This window comes from Talpa europaea (assembly GCF_964194135.1).
Source record: "Talpa europaea genome assembly, chromosome: 12".
Classification (NCBI taxonomy): Eukaryota; Metazoa; Chordata; class Mammalia; order Eulipotyphla; family Talpidae; genus Talpa; species Talpa europaea.
Window position 1 is genome coordinate 28,448,767 of NC_140079.1, and position 20,998 is coordinate 28,469,764.

A 20,998-nucleotide genomic window follows, 5' to 3' on the forward strand; every position below is an offset into this window, starting at 1 on the left:
AGACAAAATAGGTGAATCTTATAGTAAATAAATTACCCCAATAAAGGTATTTAAAAAAAAACTGACAATATTCTTTAATCTGCTCCCTCAAAGGGCGTCATAGAAGCCTCATTGTCTGGGCCTGTCTGACTCAAACAAAGTGCTATACAGTTTGAGGTATCGATGGACACTGTGTGAGGATAAAGTTCAAAGGGATGAATTCAACATCCCAGCCTTCATGCACTTAAATGATACGACCTCACAGGACGTGTATTTCTAGCTCCCTGTAGGAGTGATCAGTTTCACTAACCATTCACATTCACAATCACTCCCTCCTCCCAGTAGTGCCCATCTGTACAGTAGCTGTTAGAACTGAATGTGGACAGACACAAAACAGAGAAAAGTGATTAGACGACCCACAGATCACACTCACGAGCCTCAACAAATTTATTAAACAATCATATTTTATCCCAATCCGGCTGTGTGATGACTTGGATTTTTGATCTCTACAATTCTCCAATAATGGAAAGCTTGTTTGTATTAATACTTATTAGATGAAGTGACTGCCTATTTGACTAAGGAGCTACCTTGAAAACTTAAATCTCAGCACTATCACCGGCCAGGGGGCTAGCCCACATGGTGCAGCAGACCTCTCCTGTTTCTTCCTCAGCAGTGTATTTCAGTAGATCTGCCTGTTCTGTTCCCCACTCTGTCTCTGGTGAATCTTCTCACCTCCCACACCTTTGGCCTGCACCCCAGTTCTTCTATGCAAAAATAAATAAATAAAATCTTTTTTTAAAAAAGAAAGGAAAAAAACTTACACATTCAAAGAAAAGCAAAACAAAGGAATTCTCTATGGGTTCAGGATTGGATGTGAAGCTGAACACTGGCCCCATGCAAACAGGTTTTACCACCACCTCACAGAAGGTGCCAGGAAAAACATGACCAAACCACATATGCTCTGAAGAGCCTCGGTAATTCAAGTAAATGAGATAAGAATTTGGTTGTGGAAGCATGAAAATCAAGGAAAACAAGCACTGACGTGGCGGGGGTGGAAGCAGGAGCCCCAGAGCCCACAAGCAGGGAACACAAAGGGCTGTGGATATTGTGGTTGACCCTGACACACAGGGTCAGGTCACCTGAGTTTGACACTTGACTCTTGCCCCAAGTGAGCATGACCTTGTGGAAACTACCTACATCAGAAGACTGTGGGCCCCCCCGGTGGCATAGTGGGTTGAGCACAGCGCTGTGAAGCTGTCTGCAGTGCTGGTTCGATTCCCTGCCAGGCAGGGAGAAACCCACACGGCATGGCAGACCTCTCCTGTCTTGCCTGCTGCTCCCCTCAGCAGTGTATTTCGGACCTTCTACCTGTTCTGCTCCCCGCTGTCTCTGGTGAATTCTCTCACCCTCTCATGCTTCTGGCCTGTACCCAATGCTTGTATAAATAAATAAATCTTAAAAAAAAAAAAAAAGACAGTAAAAAAGAAAAAAAGACTGTGGAGACATTAAATGAGTTAGAAAAAGTGATGTGCTAGTGCCTGAGATAAAGGCGGCATTTTTAAAAGTTACGGTGAAGAGCAGTCATGTCACAAAGCACAATCACTAAAGCTGAAGTGGCTGCATATCCCAGGACTGGACACACTCAGCACAGTGGTTTGGTAGCTGGAGTCCTGGTATCAGAGAGGCCTGGGCTCAATGGCTGACCTGCCGCGCAGCCCTGTGTGATGCTGAGCAGTCCGCCTTCAGCTCACCAGCACACCAGAACACGGATGTGCCTGCTCAAAGGCTGTGAGGACTGCATGGGACAGCGCACACCACATCTGCAGCCAGGAAGCCCCTGGGCAACATGAACTTTGGCCCCGCTCATGCACCCACACAAGGAACAGCTCTCACTTACATAGGTCATGAGGGTCGAAGGGCCGAGGCGGGTCTGGCTCCCAGTCATCCAGGTCTGTGTCCTCCCCCTCATCTTCCTCGTCTTCCTCAGTCTCTTCCTCCTCCTCTTCCTCCTCCTCCTCTTTGGCATCCAGTCTACTCATAGGATTCTGCAGAGTTGCCAAAGGGTCGGAGCCATCCACACTCTCAATTGCAGGTAATACCTGGTTATGCACCGGTAATGAGGCCTGGATAAAGTTTAATCACGAAGTTAGCACATGCTGAAGGCCAGCGAGCTGATACATACACACACAATACAAAGTTTTAGTGGAAGACATTCTTTGCACTAGTTCCCTTGAAGGTTCTGGAGAAGTTATTTCCAATGATAAGCTGCAGCAAAGAGTCTGTCTTCATTTTTGCTGGTCCTGCCCCACATCTGGACAAGCTGATGAGGAAGTCTGGAGTTTTGAACCTTACAAACCCCTGACTGCATGTCAGGAGCCTGGATACTGACCCCAATCCATAACCCCAATAAAGCCTGACACAGCTTTCCTTGCTCTTGCAAATCATCTCACACCTGCTTGAAAGGTCAGCCCTGTCTCCCTGGGGACTTCAAATAAGTAAGTACTTAACTTTCCAAACACTCTTTGTGCAAGTTATGGTATCATTAGTCTCAACCTCACTCAAGGTAGGTTTTGGATGGGTGCCCCACCTGCCTTTGCACTGAAGATTTGATGTATCTTCAACTCCTTCACTCTCACATGCAACACACGACTAGTAAAACTCAATGGTTAACAGTTCTCTTCTACAAGGCCCAATGAGCACCATAAGTCATGCTGAAGCTATGTCCCTTTCCTATCAATAAACAAAGTCTTTTCCTTTTTTCTTTCATCTGCCCATATGTTGTTTTCCTCAGCTTGAATGTTCTTCCCTCCCCATTCTTCTAAATGTTCCAGTTTCTCTATGGTCCATCTCTAACAGATATATCTCTCCCCTTTCCCCCAACTCTCTGCTCTGCTCTCCTCCTGTAGCACCTAGAGTCACAGAATCCCATCCACAATATCATTCAGCCTCTGCTTCAACACTTCATCCCCTCCCACAGCAGCCAAGTCATGTTGGGATAGTTCAGTGATGATTTCTGTCGAGTCAAGATCTCCCAGTGGCTACCTTCCAAGCATTGACAAGGACCTACTACTTTCCTCTTGAGTTAGAATGAGTTGAATTCTTCTGCCACAGGAACAAATTTCCTCAAATATTTCAAGACCATGTATTTCAAGACCTTAACTCATTTGATTATTTCTCACATGGCCCCATTTCCAGGTCCCGCATCATCTTGTTGTCTTCACTATCTCCCCAGTGGAGTCCAGATTTTTATAAATACAGCATCAGATTGTATGACAGCCACTGATCTACAACTGGTCGGTTCTGAATCTGCAAATAACTAAAATGTCTCAGTTCTTTTTTTCTGTCCCTCCACAGACCGCTATTAAACCATTTTCTCCTGCTGAGGACTTAGATAACTGGTTTTTGCTTAAATGCATAATTTTTGCATTTTATTTTATTTCTCCAGTAAATTTATTTTATTACTTTTCTGTTCTTCCAGTCTGACAATACCTTTTAAAATCTTGATTCTGATATCTTACACATTAGCTATCCCTTAGATCTTAGGACGCACTGCCAAACACTGTCTACTGTTCAGTTAGCATGAATTTTCACATGAATGAATCTTGCCTCTCCATCTGCACCTCCAAGACCATGGGGTTTGGAGTCAGACAAAATTGGTTAAAATTCTAGCCCCAACTATTTAGCAAGTTAATACATGTCTCTGAACCTCAGGTCTTTTTTTAATCTATAAAATGGACATAGTAATACAGAATCCCTAGGTTTTGTGAGGATTAAATGAAACAATGTACATGAGGTCAGTAGTAGAGTATCTAGCATTTAGTAAGTGCTCAGTATTCATAATAACAGGTTATTATTACCATAAGTTCTTTGAGGACCAAGATGACATCATGTACTTCCTCTACAACCTTAGCAAACAGTTATGAACATGTAGGTACTTAATGAAGATTAGTTTGTGGAAAGATATTTGGCCCTTTGGGAAAAGACATCAATTCCTTTAGGCATCAAAAGGAATTCTGCTGCTATTTGCAGAAACATCCTTTTTCTTTTTTTTTAAATTTTATTTTTATATTCCCCATACAATTGCAACCCCCTTATTTTGACCCCAATCCCTCCTTTCCCTGCCCTCCCATAGTGTGTCTCTGATTCATAGTTGTTTGTTGATTTTGATTTTTTCTTTCTTATAGTTATTCTTTTTCCTGACCCCTTATTTAGGTTTTCTAGATTCCTGCTATGAGTGAGACCATCCGGTATTTTTCTTTTTCTTTCTGGCTTATTTCACTGAGCATGATCCCTTCCAGCACCATCCATGTTGCTGCAAATTGCATGTGTTTATCTTTTTTGAATGCTGAGTAATATTCCATTGTGTATATGTAACACATTTTCTTGATCCAGTCATCTATTTTGGGGCATCTGGGTCGTTTCCAAAGCTTAGCTATTATAAATAGTGCTGCTATAAACATAGGAGTGCAGGTGCTCTTTGGAATTAATGTTTCTGTGTCCTTTGGGTAAATACCTAGGAGTGGAATTGCTGGATCACATGGAAGCCCTATGTTTAGTAGGTTGAGAAATCTCCACACAGCTTTCCATAGTGGTTGGGCCAGTTTGCCACTTTTCTCCACATCCTCACCAACATTTTTTGTTGCTAGTTTTTTTAATATGTGCCATTCTCACTGGTGCGAGATGTATCTCATTGCAGTTTTGATTTGCATTTCCCTGATTTCAAGTGAAGAAACATTCTTTTTCAAGTGTTCATCCAAGTCTAAGAATTTCTTGAGTTCTATATAGAAACAATATCATGGATGTTTTAGTCTGAACTGCTATGGCAGTTAACGACCATCACCCAATATTTGAAACTCTTAGGCTCCAGAAAGCAGATAAAATCAGTTGCCCCAAATAGCATATCCATGTTTTTGCTGTTGTTTTTGTTTGTTTAGGCAAGTGACTTTCAGTTTCCTTTTATAAATTGAAGCACCACTGGCTTATAACATTTATTTATGTATATTTAACACACATTCATTTAACCCAGGAGCTCAGACATTTACATGAAATTCCACCCCTGGAGCTCAGGGCCTTTTAGGAGCTTTATATTGAAGGATAAAATTATTGGAGATTGGGCCTCCCCGGTGGCGCAGCAGTTGAGCGCTGGGTTGCGAGGCTGCCAGCAGCCTCTGCAGCGCCGGTTCGATCCCCGGCTGCTCCCCGGCCACCAGAGGAGGGTCCCACATGGCGCGCAGACCTCTCCTGCCGCCCGCTGCTCCCCTCAGCAGTGTACTTCGGTCCTTCTGCCTGCTCTGCTCCCCGCTCTGGCTCTGGTGAATTCTCTCACCCTCCCGCGCTTCTGACTGTACCCAGTGAATGTATAAACAAAACAAACAAATGAATAAATAAATAGATAAATAAAACATGCCTCTATTAAAAAAAAATTATTGGAGATGCTTCTGCTTCAGGTTCAACAAAAACAGAATAAAAAGCTCACTGAGGTGAGGACTCCTCAAGGAAAGAGCTGGGGACATCTGGCAATGAAACTGCCTTTGCCACCTCTCCTGTGTAACCTCATCAGCTTCTCACTGCAACAGAGCTACTCAGTTCGCATTTACTGTCTCCGAGAGCAGTTTTCGTATCACCCTTTATTTTAAGTCACTTAAAATTTATGCCAGCCCCAGTAGTAAATGTTATCACACACTGAACTAATCAAATCATCTCATTCACCTCTACTCCTCACAAATTCCTTATCTCTTTGCAGAACTAGCCTGAGAGACTGAATTCAGCAATTCAGTTACTCCTGTGAAACTGTGATGCATTTATTTTCCCAACAGATGCTGCTAGAAACTGTGGTTAGGCAAGGTTGATGCTGGCTTTTCGCCACTGCTTAGGAAGCTGACATTAAAATAGTACCAACCACCTTGTCCTCCCCCATGCTGGAACTCTTCTGAAAGACTGGGGCAAAGGAAAGGCTTGAACACTTCAGCAGTATCTTGAAAATTGCATGCCAAGGCAGTGGAACACATACCAGAAGCAATTGTTGAAAAGGGATAAGAATCAGTGAAGAGGTTCACTTGTAGCTAAGAGCTGTGTATATCTAGATATTTCTAGATAGCATAGATATTAACACAACAGACTTGTTTTACAGATTTGTTTAGTTAATAATTCAAACTCAACTGACATGTACTGAATGTCTGGCATATAGCTAACATCCACTGAGGCCACATAGTTCCTAAGCACAGAATTGAAATCCAAGTTCTGCTCTTCCCCCAACATTACAATGGCCCCTGTGGAGTAAGGACTGTTCAAGAAGGGCAATGGAGGAGGTAAACATGACACACACCTTGAATACCCAAGCAACAAGGAAACCACAAAGGCTCCTGAGGCACTAGCCAAGCAGTAGGGCACTATGCCAATTTTACTTAGAGGAAAAGAAAAAAACAGACACTTTAATCCTGTGCATTTTGTCATGCACAATAAAACACGGTGGGAGTGAAAAGAATTTGTCAAACTGATGGTACACTTTTTCCTTCCCACTTAATATCACTGCCTGTAATTATATCTGAAGCTGTATTATGCATTTCAGGATACAATTTATCTGAGAAGTGAAAGATGAAACTCCACTGGACAGCAGCAAACACAACAGAATGCTCCTGGATTCCTACTGAGACCAATTACCAGTGCACATATTTTCTTCTCAGTGTGTGGGGAGTCACACATGCTCATTTTCAGAAACAAAGAAGGGAACCGTGTTTCTGGGTCTGGAAGGGATGCATAGATGAATAAGGCTGCAAACGGATTTTGCCACCATTGAAAACAGGACCCTTTTTGCTAAGGGGATAAAGAAACATCTATCATTTGTGTTAAGCCCTCACTCCAACTTTCTTTCCAGAATTTATCCCAGTCACAGAATAAACTGACAGTCGCTGAAATGTCATAGCCTGAAATGGAAAACGTGCCTGTTGAAAAATAACAGCAATCAAGAAAGATGTTCGGCCAATAGTTTACTGCCTTGTAAGGTCAGGTTCACAGAGCTACTGAATACATCTTTGCTTTGGTGCAAAACAAGGCACAAGCAAATTATTTCTGGAGATTGGAGAAGATGAAGGGCCCTGTGAGGTGCAAGCAGCTGCAAAATTACTAATTAAAACTATGCCTTAAAAACAACAACAAAATGCCTTTTTGCCTATCAAATTAGCAGAATTTTTGCTAAGACCTAAGGAAAAGGATGCATGGAAATAGGCATTCTCCTATATTATGAAATAGTAATGTAAATTTTTTCAGCATCTGAAAGTCAATTTAGAAAGTCTTCTCAAAATAATGTTCCCATTGGCCCCCCTGGTGGCGCAAGGGGTTAAGCACTGCACTATGAAGCAACCCGCAGACTCTGCAGCACGAGTTTGATTCCTGGCCTGCAAGGGAGCAACCCACATGGAGCAGCAGACCTCTCCTGCCTCGCCTGTGCTCCCCTCAGCAGTGTACTTCGGTCAATCTGCCTGTTCTGCTCCCCACTCTGTCTCTGGTGAAGCTCTCACCGCCCCCCATCTCTGGCCTGTACCCCAGCTCTTATATACATAAATAAATAAATCTTTAAAAAAAATAATGTTCCCATCTATAAAGGCAAATTTCAAACATATATCAAATAGACAGAATTTCATATAACCATCACTGCTTCAACCATCATCAAGCTAGCCTTGTTTCAACTATACTTTCTCTCTCACTAGATAATTGTGAAGCAGATCTCACGCATTACACATTTTCTTCTGCTACTAGATCAGTAGATATGTCTAAAAGAAAAGGACTTTATATTTTATATATTATCATACCTCAAAATTTATTCCTTAGTATCAAATATCAAGTTAGTGTAAGGATTTCCCAAATTAGGATTTCATAATTTTTTTTATAGTCAATGTGCTCAAATTACAACCCAAATGAGGTCCACATATTGTATTGACCAATAAGTGTCTCTAGTCTATAAATTCTCTTTCCCCTTCTTTTCTTTTGCAATTTATCTGTGGAAGAAATCAGGTCATAAGTCCTTAGGCATTCCTCCTACAGAGCTTCCCACAGTCTTGGTTTTGCTGATTGCATCCTTGTGTATCTTTTAACCTGTTCCATTTGCTTTCTAAAGCTGGTAGTAGAAAAAAAAAATAAAGCTGGTAGTAGAATCCAGCAGCTCAATCAAATTCAGGTTCAGTTGGGGTGGGGGTGGAATACTTCATATGTGGAAAATTGCAATAGGAGGTACACACACCAGAATGCCTATAATGAATGGTTCTCTCTTTTTAGTGATATTAACAATGTTCAGAGGGTTAAGCTGATCCATCTTCTATAAAGTGCCTCATCAGCTTTTCCTGATGGCTTCATTGCCTAGACCCATATTTTACAGGAAGATGAAAAATGGTGATATTCAATGTCAATCACCCCTCCTATTTATTAGTTGGCATGCTTCTATAAATAAATTTCCCTCATCAAGTAATTGTTCACCTCAGAACATTCTGGGGGAAAGACTAGATGGATTCTTTCCCGTCATTTAAGTTTTCCAAATAATGTGGTGGTCCCCTAGCATCTTCAAAAAGTGTCCAATGAGTTATTTCTTTTAATATCAATATGAACTATAGAGTTAATATATTGCAATCAACTGTAAATATTTCCCCTTTTTTATGGGTCAAATTATCCCATGTTGACCCCTGCAAGTTCTATCAGAGATCTTTCCACAGCACTGAACATAATTTTTTTTAAAGATTTATTTATCTATGCATACAAGAACTGGGGTACAGGCCAGAGGTGTGGGGGGGTCAGAGGATTCACCAGAGACAGAGTGGAGAACAGAACAGGCAGACTGACAGAAACACACTGCTGAGAGATGCAGTGGGCGAGTCAGGAGAGGTCTGCTGCGCCATGTGGGCAGCTCCCTGGCAGGGGATTGAATTCATGCTGCAGTGGCTGCAGACAGCCTCATAGGCTGCGCCTTAACCCCTTGCACCACCAGGGAGGCCCTGAATATAAGTTTTTATTAGCTTCCTTGAATTCAGATAAGACTAGACGTCTCAGGCACATCTTGTATATTTCCTGCCCCAGAACAAGAATCTGCCATTTCTTTGATTCCTTTCACTGTAAAATGAAAAGATTACATAGCCTTTTGCTACAAAATTGCCTGTATTTTAGCCTTTTGGTAGCCAGAACTAGAAAACACGATTTTTAAGAAGAGAAAGTATAAGAAGAAAGATCATAAAACTGAGGACTATGTGGCAATAAAATTAGGAAGAAAAGATCCTCCCCACAGCCCACTCCCACCTATGCCCTACAGCATGAATGAATCTCCTGAGCATACTGCTGAACAAAAGAAGTCAGACAAAAAGGAAACCATACTGAGTAATTCCATTTTATATAAAGTTCAAAACCATGTAAAACTAATCTATGATTTTAGGAGGCAGGAGAGTAGCCACCATTGCAAGGAGGGAAAGAGAAGCAATGAGGAGGAAGCATGGCGATGGTTTCTAGGAGCCAGTGAGGTTCTGCTGTTTAATCTGAGTTTTGGTTATGATTACTTCATGCTATAACACTACATTACATGCTTAAAATATTTGCACTTTTCTATGTGTTATAATTTAATTTAAAAAAATTTTTTTTAACTCATAGCAGGAATTTAGAAAACCTAAATAAGAGACCAGGAAAAAGACTAATCAATGCAAAGTAATAATCAAAATCAACAAGCAACTATAAACCAGAGACACACTACGGGGTTAGGGGGGTGAGATGGATTAGGGAGGGGCGGGAAGAGGAAGAACTAGAGTCAAAATAAGGGGGAGGGTGCAATTGTATGGGGAATATAACCAAAATGAAAATGCATACATTGTACAAAGATGAAAAATGATGTAAGAATTATATAAAATAAAATATTAAAAAAATTTTTTTAAAACAGCATAAGGGAGGGGCCTCCCTGGTGGTGCAAGGGGTTAAGCACCACACGATGAAGCAATTTGCAGCCTCTGCAGCATGAGTTCGATCCCCAGCCGGCCAGGGGGCAACCCACATGGCACAGCAGACCTCTCCTGACTCGCCTGCTGCTCCCCTCAGCAGTGTACTTCCGTCAGTCTGCCTATTCTGTTCCCCACTCTGTCTCTGTTGAAGCCTCTCACCCCCTCCCCACCCCCACATCTCTGGCCTGTACCCCAGCTCTTGTGTGCATAAATAAATAAATCTTTAAAAAAAAAAAAGCATAAGGGAAATATGGTAGATATAAAGAAAACTATGTAAACAACAGAAAAGAACAGATATAAAAATGATTATAGATATGTCCATTATACCTCAATTTAAAGATATATTTTTAAAATCAACATGTATCTTTGCTGATTAATGGTGAAATTAAATAAAGAGTAAGAGAAATAGAATTTACAGAAATAAGGGAACATTTTGATATATTTAAAATGACAGCTAATAAAAATGAAAGTGCTTAAGAAAGTAGAAAAATTATTATAGAAAAAAGTTAGATATGGGATGTAAAGAAGAGTCAAAATAGTCATGACTTATATTCCTAAAAAAGTGAACAGGTGAGAATGTGGTGACAAAGGAACTCTCCTACACTGCGGTGGGAGTGCAAACGGGTCCAACCACTATGGAAAGCTGTCTGGAGGTTCCTCAGTCTACTAAAAATGGAGCTACCATGTGACCTGACAATTCCACTCCTAGGGATCTACCCACAGGACACAAAACATTGATTCAAAAGAATACCTGTAACCCTATGTTTACTGCAGCAATATTTACAATAGGTAAAATCTGGAAACAACCCAAATACCCAAAAATAGATGACTGGATCAAGAAGATGTGGTACATATACACCATGGAATATTATTCAGCAATCAAAAAAGATAAACTCATGCCATTTGCAGCAATGTGGATGGAGCTAGAAGGAATTATGCTCAGTGAAATAAGCCAGAAGGAACAAGAAAAATATCGGATGGTTTCACTTATAGCAGGAATATAGGGGAACCAAATAAGACATCAGTGTAATAAAAATGATGACAGTACAAAACACAACAAAGCAAAAACAGACAATTATAAACCAGAGACATCCTGCAGGGGAGGAGGGAGAGGGATCAGAGGGAGGGAAGGAGGAGCACAAGGGACTGAAGTGATGGTGCATGGGTGCATTGGTGAAGGAAACTCTATGGGGACTACACCTAAGGGGGTGGGGGGGAAGCAAATATTGTTTAAAAATGAACCATGATGTAAAAAAAAAAAATTAAAACGTGAACATCCTGAACAAAACTGAAAAGACAATCAAAGATCTAAGAGAGGAAAATTTTTTCCAGAAGGTCAAGTGCAGTTTAGGGCAACATGATGACTCCAACCTATTTTTTCTTCTGTTAAAGTCAAGAAAATTCGCATTTTGATTACAATGCCATCTTTGGGTTTTCCTTTAAAATTAAAAAATGGCACAATGCCATTTTTTTCTCTGCTTGTTTATTTTTCTTTGTATGTCTGGAATAATATTTATCAACTGTTACATTAATGAGGATGTTTCTGGGCAGAATTTGTTTGGGTTTTGGGTTTTTTTTTTAAAGATTTATTTTATTTATGCATAAAAGAACTGGGGTATAGGCCAAAGGTGCAGGGGCAGAGGGGTGAGAGGATTCACCAGAGACACAGTGGGGAACAGAACAAGACAGATTGACTGAAATACACTGCTGAGGGGAGCAGCAGGCGAGACAGAAGAGGTCTGCTGAGCCATGTGGTTAGCTCCCTGGCTGGAGATCGAACTCAGGCCACAGTGGCTGGCGAGAGTTTAATAGCACTGAGACTTTAATCTCTTTGCCACCATGAGGCCCTTGTTTGGGTTTTTATGTACTTTTTTGTTTTGTATTGCTTCAACTTTTTATGAAAAAAAAAAATCATCACTCCAAAAATTAATGAATATTTCTATGAAAGACAAAATAGCCATTTCATTTACCTTTTCTGTCAAGTTGTAAAAGCTAATTAAAATCTGTCCATGGTTTTCTTGATCAAACCAATAAAAATTCACAGAAATGGATATGGTTTTGTCAAGAAAATACCTAATGACTACAAAATTATTAGAAAAGAACATTGCTACAAACTGTGTTTGTGTCTCTCCATAATGCACATGCTGAAATCTAATTCTCAGTGTATTGATATGAGGATGGAGCTCTCTGATGGATGATTAGGTCATGGAATGGACCCCTTGTGAAAGAATTAGCACCTTTATGAAACAGACCTCAGAGACCTCCCTCTTCTCCTCTGTTATGTAAAGACACAGCAAGAAGAAGGCAGCTATGAACCAGCAGATAGGCCTTCACCAGACAACAAATCTGCTGGCATCCTGACCTTGCACTAACTAATTAGCTCTAATTAATGAGAACTTACTTGGGAGTCACTCAGGACACTCACCGGTAAACCTAAATACTAATAGTCTTGAGTTCATATTCCTTTAGAGTAAGACTGACAATACCTATTTCTGCACTTTCTTTAATGTTTTTATAACCTGGAGGAAAATAAGAAAGAAGACCCTCAAAGTCATATAGTATATATTAAAAATAAGGATAAGGGCCTCCCTGGTGGCACAGGGGTTAAAAACACAGCACTATCAAGCTGCAGCATGAGTTGGATCCCTGGCCAGGGAGGTAATCCACATGGCACAGCAGACCGCTCCTGTCTTGCCCACTGCTTCCCTCAGCAGTGTATTTCAGTGGATCTACCTGTTCTGCTCCCCACTCTGTCTCTGATGAATCCTCTCAGCCTCTCACCTCTGGCCTACACCCCAGTTCTTGTATGCATAAATAAATAAATCTTTAAAAGAAAATAGATAAAAGAAATGAGGAGTTTAAAAAAAAACTCAGTTTTTTAGATGCTACATAAGGAAGGTTGCCACCAAGTATTTAGTAATGTAAGCAAGAATTTTAACCCAATATTAAAAAACAGAACAAGTACTAAAGTGTTTCTAAATTTCAAAAAAGAGACACTTCTAAAACTCAGGGTTGTTCTTTAGTACTTGAACCAATATATGCTTATTTTTTAATGTCCCTGACAAATCATTTATTTCATTACCAGAATATTCTAAAACACACTGAGTGGAATGTGTAACATATGTAAGCAGAGTATGTTTTGCTTTGTTTTCATTAAAGAAGTGGAAAATGTTCTTAATACCTAAGAAACAAATATCCAGAGACTAAAGAATGCAGAGGATTGAAGCGGTGGAGAGAATTCCCGCCAATGGTAACTTACACAGATTTATCCACAAACAGCAAAAAGGCAAAGGTAACCCATTACCTGCTGAGCCGCAGCATCCTGTTGGACATAAGCTACCTGGCCTGGGTCTGTAAACAGAGTCTAGACAAAACAAACAAACAAGAACACCTTATCAATAGATCTTTACACAGAGCTCAGTTACACAGGAAAAATTATCCTACTGCTAAGCAACAATTCCTGTGAGTGTTAACTCCCAGATTGCTAGTAATAATCCTCCATTACTAAATAAGGTAAAGATAATAATCTATATTTGGTTAAAGCTTTTCATTCAGATGGCTCTGAAGTTTACATAAGTTAACCATCTTCATGATTTTTCTCTTAAGCAAAGACTCTCTTGAGGTCAAATGTCACAGATAATTAAAAAGGCATGTCAAGAAAACGCAAGAAATGTCATGAATGAAGGTGCATGTGTTCATACATTACACTATATATTATACATACCAACTCATGATTAAATGGAGACATACAGAAGAGTATTATGTAAGCAAGAATTAAAATTCTTTCAAATATTAAGATACGCTCATTGTCAATAGCAGGAGAAGAATAACTTGAATTTAATGTTCCTTAAGTTCTTTTTTGGATAAAGCTAATACAGCCTAATTTTTTTTAATTATCATAAAAACATACTTAAAGGTGTAATAATCTGAGTCATGACACAGCAAAGCTAATTAGAGAAGGAAAATCTTCAAAATTATTTTAGGTGAGCACCACAGAAAATCTCTAATCCAAGAAAACACACTTTCTACTTACAGCCTTTAAAAGACTTTAACTTACCCAAGCCTTTAGAAAACCAATGGGACTAAAAGCTATGGTTAAGTTTTGATTCCAGAGGACTGTAAAACAGTATTTTAGTTAGCATTAGATTTCTTAGATTTGACATTAAAAAATTATCATAATATAGACACTTAGTAACATAACAATTAACTAAAAATTGAGCACAGCATTCTTTAAATAAACTATCTGTTCCTATTTTAATATAATTAGAGGACTAAAACTAAACTGAGGCATTGCAAAAGTGCCATCTGACGAGCTGGTGATTTTATCTTTATATAGATTTGAAAGGTATTTATTAGGGTACCCCATTTCTTCTTGGGGGTGATTTTAGCCTCCTGATCAAATATTGCATGAGGGCAAATTTTTATTACCAGAATCCTACTATAAAAGTATGGAAATTATTTTTAAAGTATTTTAAAATACACAATGTAAACTGCTAACAGTAAAAACTAACATTAATATACAAATGTAGTACATTTGGAAACACATACTCCACGTCACTAGCAAAAAAGATAGCAGCAGCTTTAACTATAAAGCTTTTACCTTTGCTTCTATTACAGTTTTACAAATCAATGAGCTATCAATAAACTGCAGTTTATAAGCTAGTAGAGCCCTTATATATTTAAGTGAAATAATCTGTCTGCTGTCCTTATCCATCTTTGATTAAGATCATCAGAACTGAATGCCATTACTGGCCTAGTTCTTGAGCCTTAGAAAACGGAACAAGCAAACAATCTTATAAATGGTGTCTGGGAAGAAGAACTGATATAATGCTAGTGCTGTAATTCCTTACTAAGTTTAATTTAATAACTAAATCTTAATTTAATAAACTATATCTTCCTCTGCCAAGTTGGTCATGAGCTTCCTAAGAACACAAATCTGTGTTCCTAAGAACAATATCTGTGGTATTTCCTGTGTCACCAACACCTAGCACAGAGACTGGCAGAAAGTTAACATAATCACCAGTGAGTTAATAAACAAACTATAAACACTGATCTTTCACATGCCTGCGCAGCCTCCACAGGATGGATGTACACCAAGGTATGCTCCGGACCATCCACTGAAGTGTAGGAGGTACCATCTGCCGTGTACACCACCTGCTGGGGTGGACGAACCTGGTCATCGGTATAGACGATCTGAGCCACAGTCCCAGCGTCTGGAACAAAGTGCACCTGGGGCAAAAAACAGCATGTTTATAGCAACAACGATCCTTGTAGATTAAAACCCACCTCACAGAGATCCGTGGCTAACCGAGCAGTGCAGGGGACATTTCTAAAATTCGCCAATGAAAGAGAATGGGGATTGGCACACCTTCATCTATGCTGAGACAGATGCCAGGGCCTGGTCACTGATTTACTGTCAATATTAGGCAAATGATTTAAATTCCCCTTTGCCTCAAATAGCCAATGCGGCAGTCGATTTGAGAGAGTATTTAAAGGGTGGCTACCTGGACGTGGAAACATGACTGAAGGTTGTAATTGACAACATTACCAAAATTCCAAATACAAATTAATCTATTATGTGAAAAAAATGTCAATTGACTCAAAAGCCAATTGCTCTCAACACATAATAAAGGTTCTACTTCACAACTAATAGTGCCTTTCAGCAGACACATTAAAACAAGGTCACTTTATTTTCTACATGTTCTTTTATACTCCAAGGCCGTACTAGAGAAACAACAGTAAATGTCTGCTCAATCAGTGGATTTAACAGAACTCCCTCTTGTCAGCTGGGTAAAGATATAGAAAACTCTAATGAAAGACTTTTAAGGGGTTTTTTGGATTACCATTTCAGTTGTGACTAGAGTAAATAATTTTCTATCTACAAAGAAATAAAGTAGAAACTGAATTCTGCAAATATTTTCTGCATGGTCAGTTTTGGAGGTTTAAATTGTTGACGGCGAGAGCTTGGCACAGCCTGATGTCTGATGTTGGAGGTACGGTAGCTGAAAACTAAAATAGACATTTGGAAGAGAAATAATTTATGTGCTGATATTGGCATTAGGTACTCATAGATTGGAATCATCACTATTATACTGTCTTGGCTTTGGAACTGGCTATTTTATTTCAGTTTTCTCCAATGAAAATAGTAAATGCAAAAAAAATGATATAAGCTAATTTAATCACCAGAAAGAATCCTGGAGACCAAATGCAATGAATCACCAAAGAAACAAAACAAACTTCCACTTTTACACTAATTGGTTAGTCTGGTTTCTACATTTTCTTTTTATTTCATTTGATTTGTCCATGAAGATATAATTTATCTGTTGGAAGAATTAGGCATACAACCTATTTAATTGCTGCAAGATAATTTTGTGACTTTAGATTCATTCATTTGTATCAAAACCTTGGATAGTTGCAGTGCTTTAAAAAAAATAAAAAGGCATCTCAAAGACGAGTTATTAGGATGCTCCTAAACCAGAATTCCTGGCCAGAAGGAGGAATAATTAGGAAAATTGGGAAGAAGGGGTGCCACAGGGGTACCAAGCTCTGCTATACAGTCTGGTAACCCAAAGTGGGGTCCCTATTTTTTTAATGGACTACATTGTTCTTTATAAACAAAATGCACCCAAATATATAGCTGCATGAAAGGAAATGGTTTCTATTAGAAGCAAAACAGCATTCTGAATTATTTCCTAAAGCATGTCTGGAACTTTCTTTTTTTAAGATTTATTTATTTATTTATTTATTTATAGTTATTATTTAAATTTTATTTTATATCCCCCATACAATTACAACCCCCTTATTTTGACCCCAAATCCTCCTTTCCCTGCCCCCCCACCACCCATAGCGTGTCTCTGGTTCATAGTTGTTTGTTGATTTTGATATTTTCTTTCTTATAGTTATTCTTTTTCCTGGTTCCTTATTTAAGTTTTCTAGATTCCTGCTCTGAGTGAGACCATCCGGTATTTTTCTTTTTCTTTCTGGCTTATTTCACTGAGCATGATCCCTTCCAGCACCATCCATGTTGCTGCAAATTGCATGTGTTTATCATTTTTGAATGCTGGGTAATATTCCATTGTGTATATGCACCCCATCTTCTTGATCCAGTCATCTATTTTTGGGCATTTGGGTTGTTTCCAAAGCTTAGCTATTGTAAATAGTGCTGCTATAAACATAGGGGTGCAGGTGCTCTTTGGAATTGATTCTGTGTCCTTTGGGTAAATACCTAGGAGTGGAATTGCTGGATCATATGGAAGCTCTATGTTTAGTAGGTCAAGAAATCTCCACACAGCTATACATAGTGGTTGGGCCAGTTTGCACTCCCACCAACAGTGCAGGAGAGCTCCTTTTTTTCCACAACCTCGCCAACATTTGTTGTTGCTAGTTTTTTTAACATGTGCCAGTCTCACTGGTGTAAGATGGTATCTCATGGTAGTTTTGATTTGCATTTCCCTCATTACAAGTGATGTTGAACATTTTTTCATATGCCTGTTGGCCATTTGCATTTCCTCTTCAGAGAAGTTTCTTTTTAGCTCTTCTGCCCATTTTTTGACTGGATTATTTTCTTTGTTTTTGTTGAGTCTCATCAGCTCTCTGTAGATTTTTGTGATCAGTACTTTATAAAATTTATTTATTTATACAAGCGCTGGGTACAATCAGAAGCATGGAAGGGTGAGAGGATTCACCAGAGCTAGAACGGGGAACAGAACAGGCAGACTGACAAAACACACTGCTGAGGGGAGCAACGGGCGAGACAGGAGAGGTCTGTCACGCCATGTGGGACCCTCGCCGGCGGCCAGGTATCAAACCAGTGCTGCAGAGGCTGCAGGCAGCTTCGCAGCCCAGTGCTCAACCGCTGCACCACCAGGGGAGGCCCATGGAACTTTTTCTTTCATGTATCCTGACTCAGACTTTTAAATCATACCAGTTGATCAATTTTATTATTACATTCATTACACTGCTTAAGTAAAACATTTCCATTTAAACGTTTCAATGTTAACTTCCCAATTTCACTAATACTACTCTGTAATTTAATAAAAACTTAAATTCATTTATTTATAATTTATTTTATTTTTTTTATTAATTAATTTTTTTTTCTTAAACAGTGTATTCCCAATAGTTCTCCTGCCATCATATCACCTGTGATCCATCACCACAGTCCTTTCTGTTCTTCCCTCCCGTTTTGACACCTTTCTCTTCCTCTCCTTTGCTATATGCTTCAGATTTATGGCCAGTTTGCTATTTGACTTTTTCTTGACCTTTATTTGGTTTCTCTATATTCCATATATATGTGATACTATCCCATATTTATCTGTTTCCTTCTGACTTGTTTTGGCTAGCATATTCCCTTCCAGCTCCACCCATGTTGCTACAAATGGCATGAGTTTATCTTTTTTGATCGCTGAATAATATACCATTATGTAAATATTACCACAGCTTTTTGATCCATTTGTCTTTTTGGGGGTATTTGGGTTGTTCCTATATCTTGGCTATTATAAATAGTGCTGCACTAAACATAGGAGTGCAGGTTTCCTTTCGAATTTGTGTTTCTGTGTCCTTTGGGTAGATTCCTACGAGTAGAGTCACTAGATTATATAGTAGATCTATTTTTAGTATTTTAAGGGTCCTCTGCACAGGTTTCCATAGTGGCTGGACCAGTTTGCATTCCCACCAGCAGTGTAAGAGGATTCCTTTATCTCCACATCCTCACCAGCATTTGTTGTTTCTGGTTGAATGTGGGCTATTCTCATTGGAGTGAGGTGGTATCTCATTGTGGTTTTGATTTGCATTTCCCTGATAATTAGTGATGTTGAACATTTTGAAATCTTAAATTTAAATTATATCTCTATTAGGATGCTTCAAAATCAAGTTTTATGCTTTGGTCACATATTAGGGGAAGCATAACTGCTCCTCTCAAAATTCAAGTTCCTAACAAAAGGGCAGAGGTTTGCCTTTGCTAATAGTCAAAATAACATGCAGCTGATTTTGATGCCGCAGGAGGCAGAATCAGTTAGAGCAGCATTTAAGAATTGCCCAACCTCTGGAGCTGCTGAATCAGTGAAACAGCTTTCAGTTAGAGGTTTGCAGTATGAATTTGAAATGAAAGAAAAAGCCACTCACTTCTTACACATACATTGTACTTCATTACACACAAAGAATCAAACCCTCTACTGGATAACACACACACACACACACAACCACTACCATTTGAGAATCCCTTGGGGGAAAGGCAGTTCTCTGGAAGCCTTTGGGTGGTGGCTTACCTCTTCTAAATCACATTGAGCCACCTCGATGGAGCATGGAGGAGCTGAAACTGCCTTTTCCTCACATGCAAGTTCTGCATGTCAGCTCCCTCCCAACTGCTCATCACCATCTCGAAGCTACTCTTTTTGTTGTCAGCCGGGTGTACCCAGACAAACCCAGACAAAGAAGGGGCGGGGAAGACCATGTTCACCTGTGCAGCACTGCCTTCGTGCTCTGCAGACGTCGGCCACACGTGCGAGCTTTCATCTTTGGAATCCATCCTTCCCTACACTCAGCCCCAGGCTCGGGGCACCTAGAGCAGCACAGGCTGGGGAGCAGTCATCTGTCCACCACGCGCATATCCACGAAGGATGAAAAGGCCTCTCTGCAATGTGCTGAAGAGGAGAAAGGAGCCAAGATTTTAAATAGATCCATGCATTTTAATAAATAACAGTTTCAACCACAAAGGGGAAAAGAGAAAGTTTTGTTAAGAATGACACAGCTGGGCAAAAAGGTCAAAATGGAAAAATTATTTGTAGTAATAATACAGTGTACTCAGTACATGCTTGCTCTGTGCTAGGCACTCATTAGCTGGATGTAACCTTGGTCAAAAATACTAAAGTTAGGACCCTCCCTGATGCGTAGGTGTTAAAGTCTCAGCACTATCAAGCTATTACCAGCCACTGTGGCATGAGTTTGAGCCCCGGCCAGGGAGCTAACCCAGACAGTGCAATAGACCTCTCCTGTCTCGCCCACTGCTCCCCTCAGCAGTATATTTCAGTAGGTCTGCCTGTTCTGTTCCCTACTCTGTCTCTGGTGAGTCCTCTTAGCGCCCCCGTACCTCTGGCCTACATCCCAGTTCTTGTATGCATTAAAAAAAAAAACAACTAAAGTTAATAGTGAGGACCTGGAAGCAGCCTAAATGGCCATCAGTGGAGAAGTGAATCAAAAATGTGTGGTCAGTCACACCATGGAATTCGATTCATCCATAAGGAAAGTCATTTTCAGTAAAATGGAGGGAATTAGAAAGAATAATGGGTCATAAATAAGTCAGAACAATAAAAATGCTGAACATTTACATAGCAGATTTGACAAATTAAAACATTTTTTAAAAAACCAAAAAACTAGTGGACATTAATAAACACCAGAAGGGCTCTAAGGTTAAGAGAGAGGGGCTAGAAATGGGACAAGGGGGCACACAGGATAGTGGGGGGAGGAGAAATAAGCTTGGTTTCTAATCAGTGCAGATGTGTTTATCACAAACTAGCAAATTTTAGGTTTCTATGATTGTCAACTTGTATTTCATAATAATTTCATTTGAAAAACATATTTTTGAATTACATTAGGTATACACAGTGCAGGATACTAACGTCACAAAACAAGGGGAGAAATGGCAAGTGGAAGAGGCTGAATTTTCTGGGGTACAATTTGGTGAACACAAATGTAAACTTTACTTCCCATTTGGTCAGTACGGGAGTGATTTAGTAATCAAACTAAAAGCTTTACTAAACATCCATATGCACTAAATCTTGAAACCTTATTCCTTTCCAAAATGGGTCTTTTAAGGTCATCAACCTTCCCTTTTGATGATGATAAAACACTGACATTTTATTTCTTAAAATATCAACATTTTAAAAGTTAGGTGATATTTACTATTAATAGGGCAACAGGATGGCCATACTTGATACACCTCCTCCCACTATCCCATTAAAAGGTAGGAAAGGTAAAACTATCAGGACATCACTAAACTAAAGGTAAAAAGGACCACTGGCCAAAATTCAGCCAAAATTTTCCCCATTATTAATGGAAAT

General features: G+C 39.6%; 1 protein-coding gene across 9 annotated transcripts in view; it reads right to left on the reverse strand.

Annotated features, from left to right (window-relative positions):
• The window catches only part of PRDM10 (PR/SET domain 10), a gene marked incomplete at its 3' end in the record, with an annotated part of 58,511 nt that extends 38,916 nt beyond the window's left edge, over positions 1–19,595 (reverse strand). For 5 of the 9 annotated variants that reach the window (XM_084251491.1, XM_084251490.1, XM_084251484.1 and 2 more), the window contains exons 1-4: positions 19,399–19,595; positions 15,009–15,173; positions 13,249–13,308; positions 1,877–2,102 (exon numbers count right to left, since the gene is read on the reverse strand). In XM_084251491.1, coding sequence (XP_084107617.1) covers positions 1,877–2,102; positions 13,249–13,308; positions 15,009–15,173; positions 19,399–19,467 — 520 coding nt within the window. In that variant the 5' untranslated portion in view covers positions 19,468–19,595. The remainder of the gene's footprint in view (positions 1–1,876; positions 2,103–13,248; positions 13,309–15,008; positions 15,174–19,398) is intronic. The other 4 variants (XM_084251486.1, XM_084251485.1, XM_084251488.1 and 1 more) reach the window with 3 other exon arrangements.
• Positions 19,596–20,998: the final 1,403 nt, after the last annotated feature.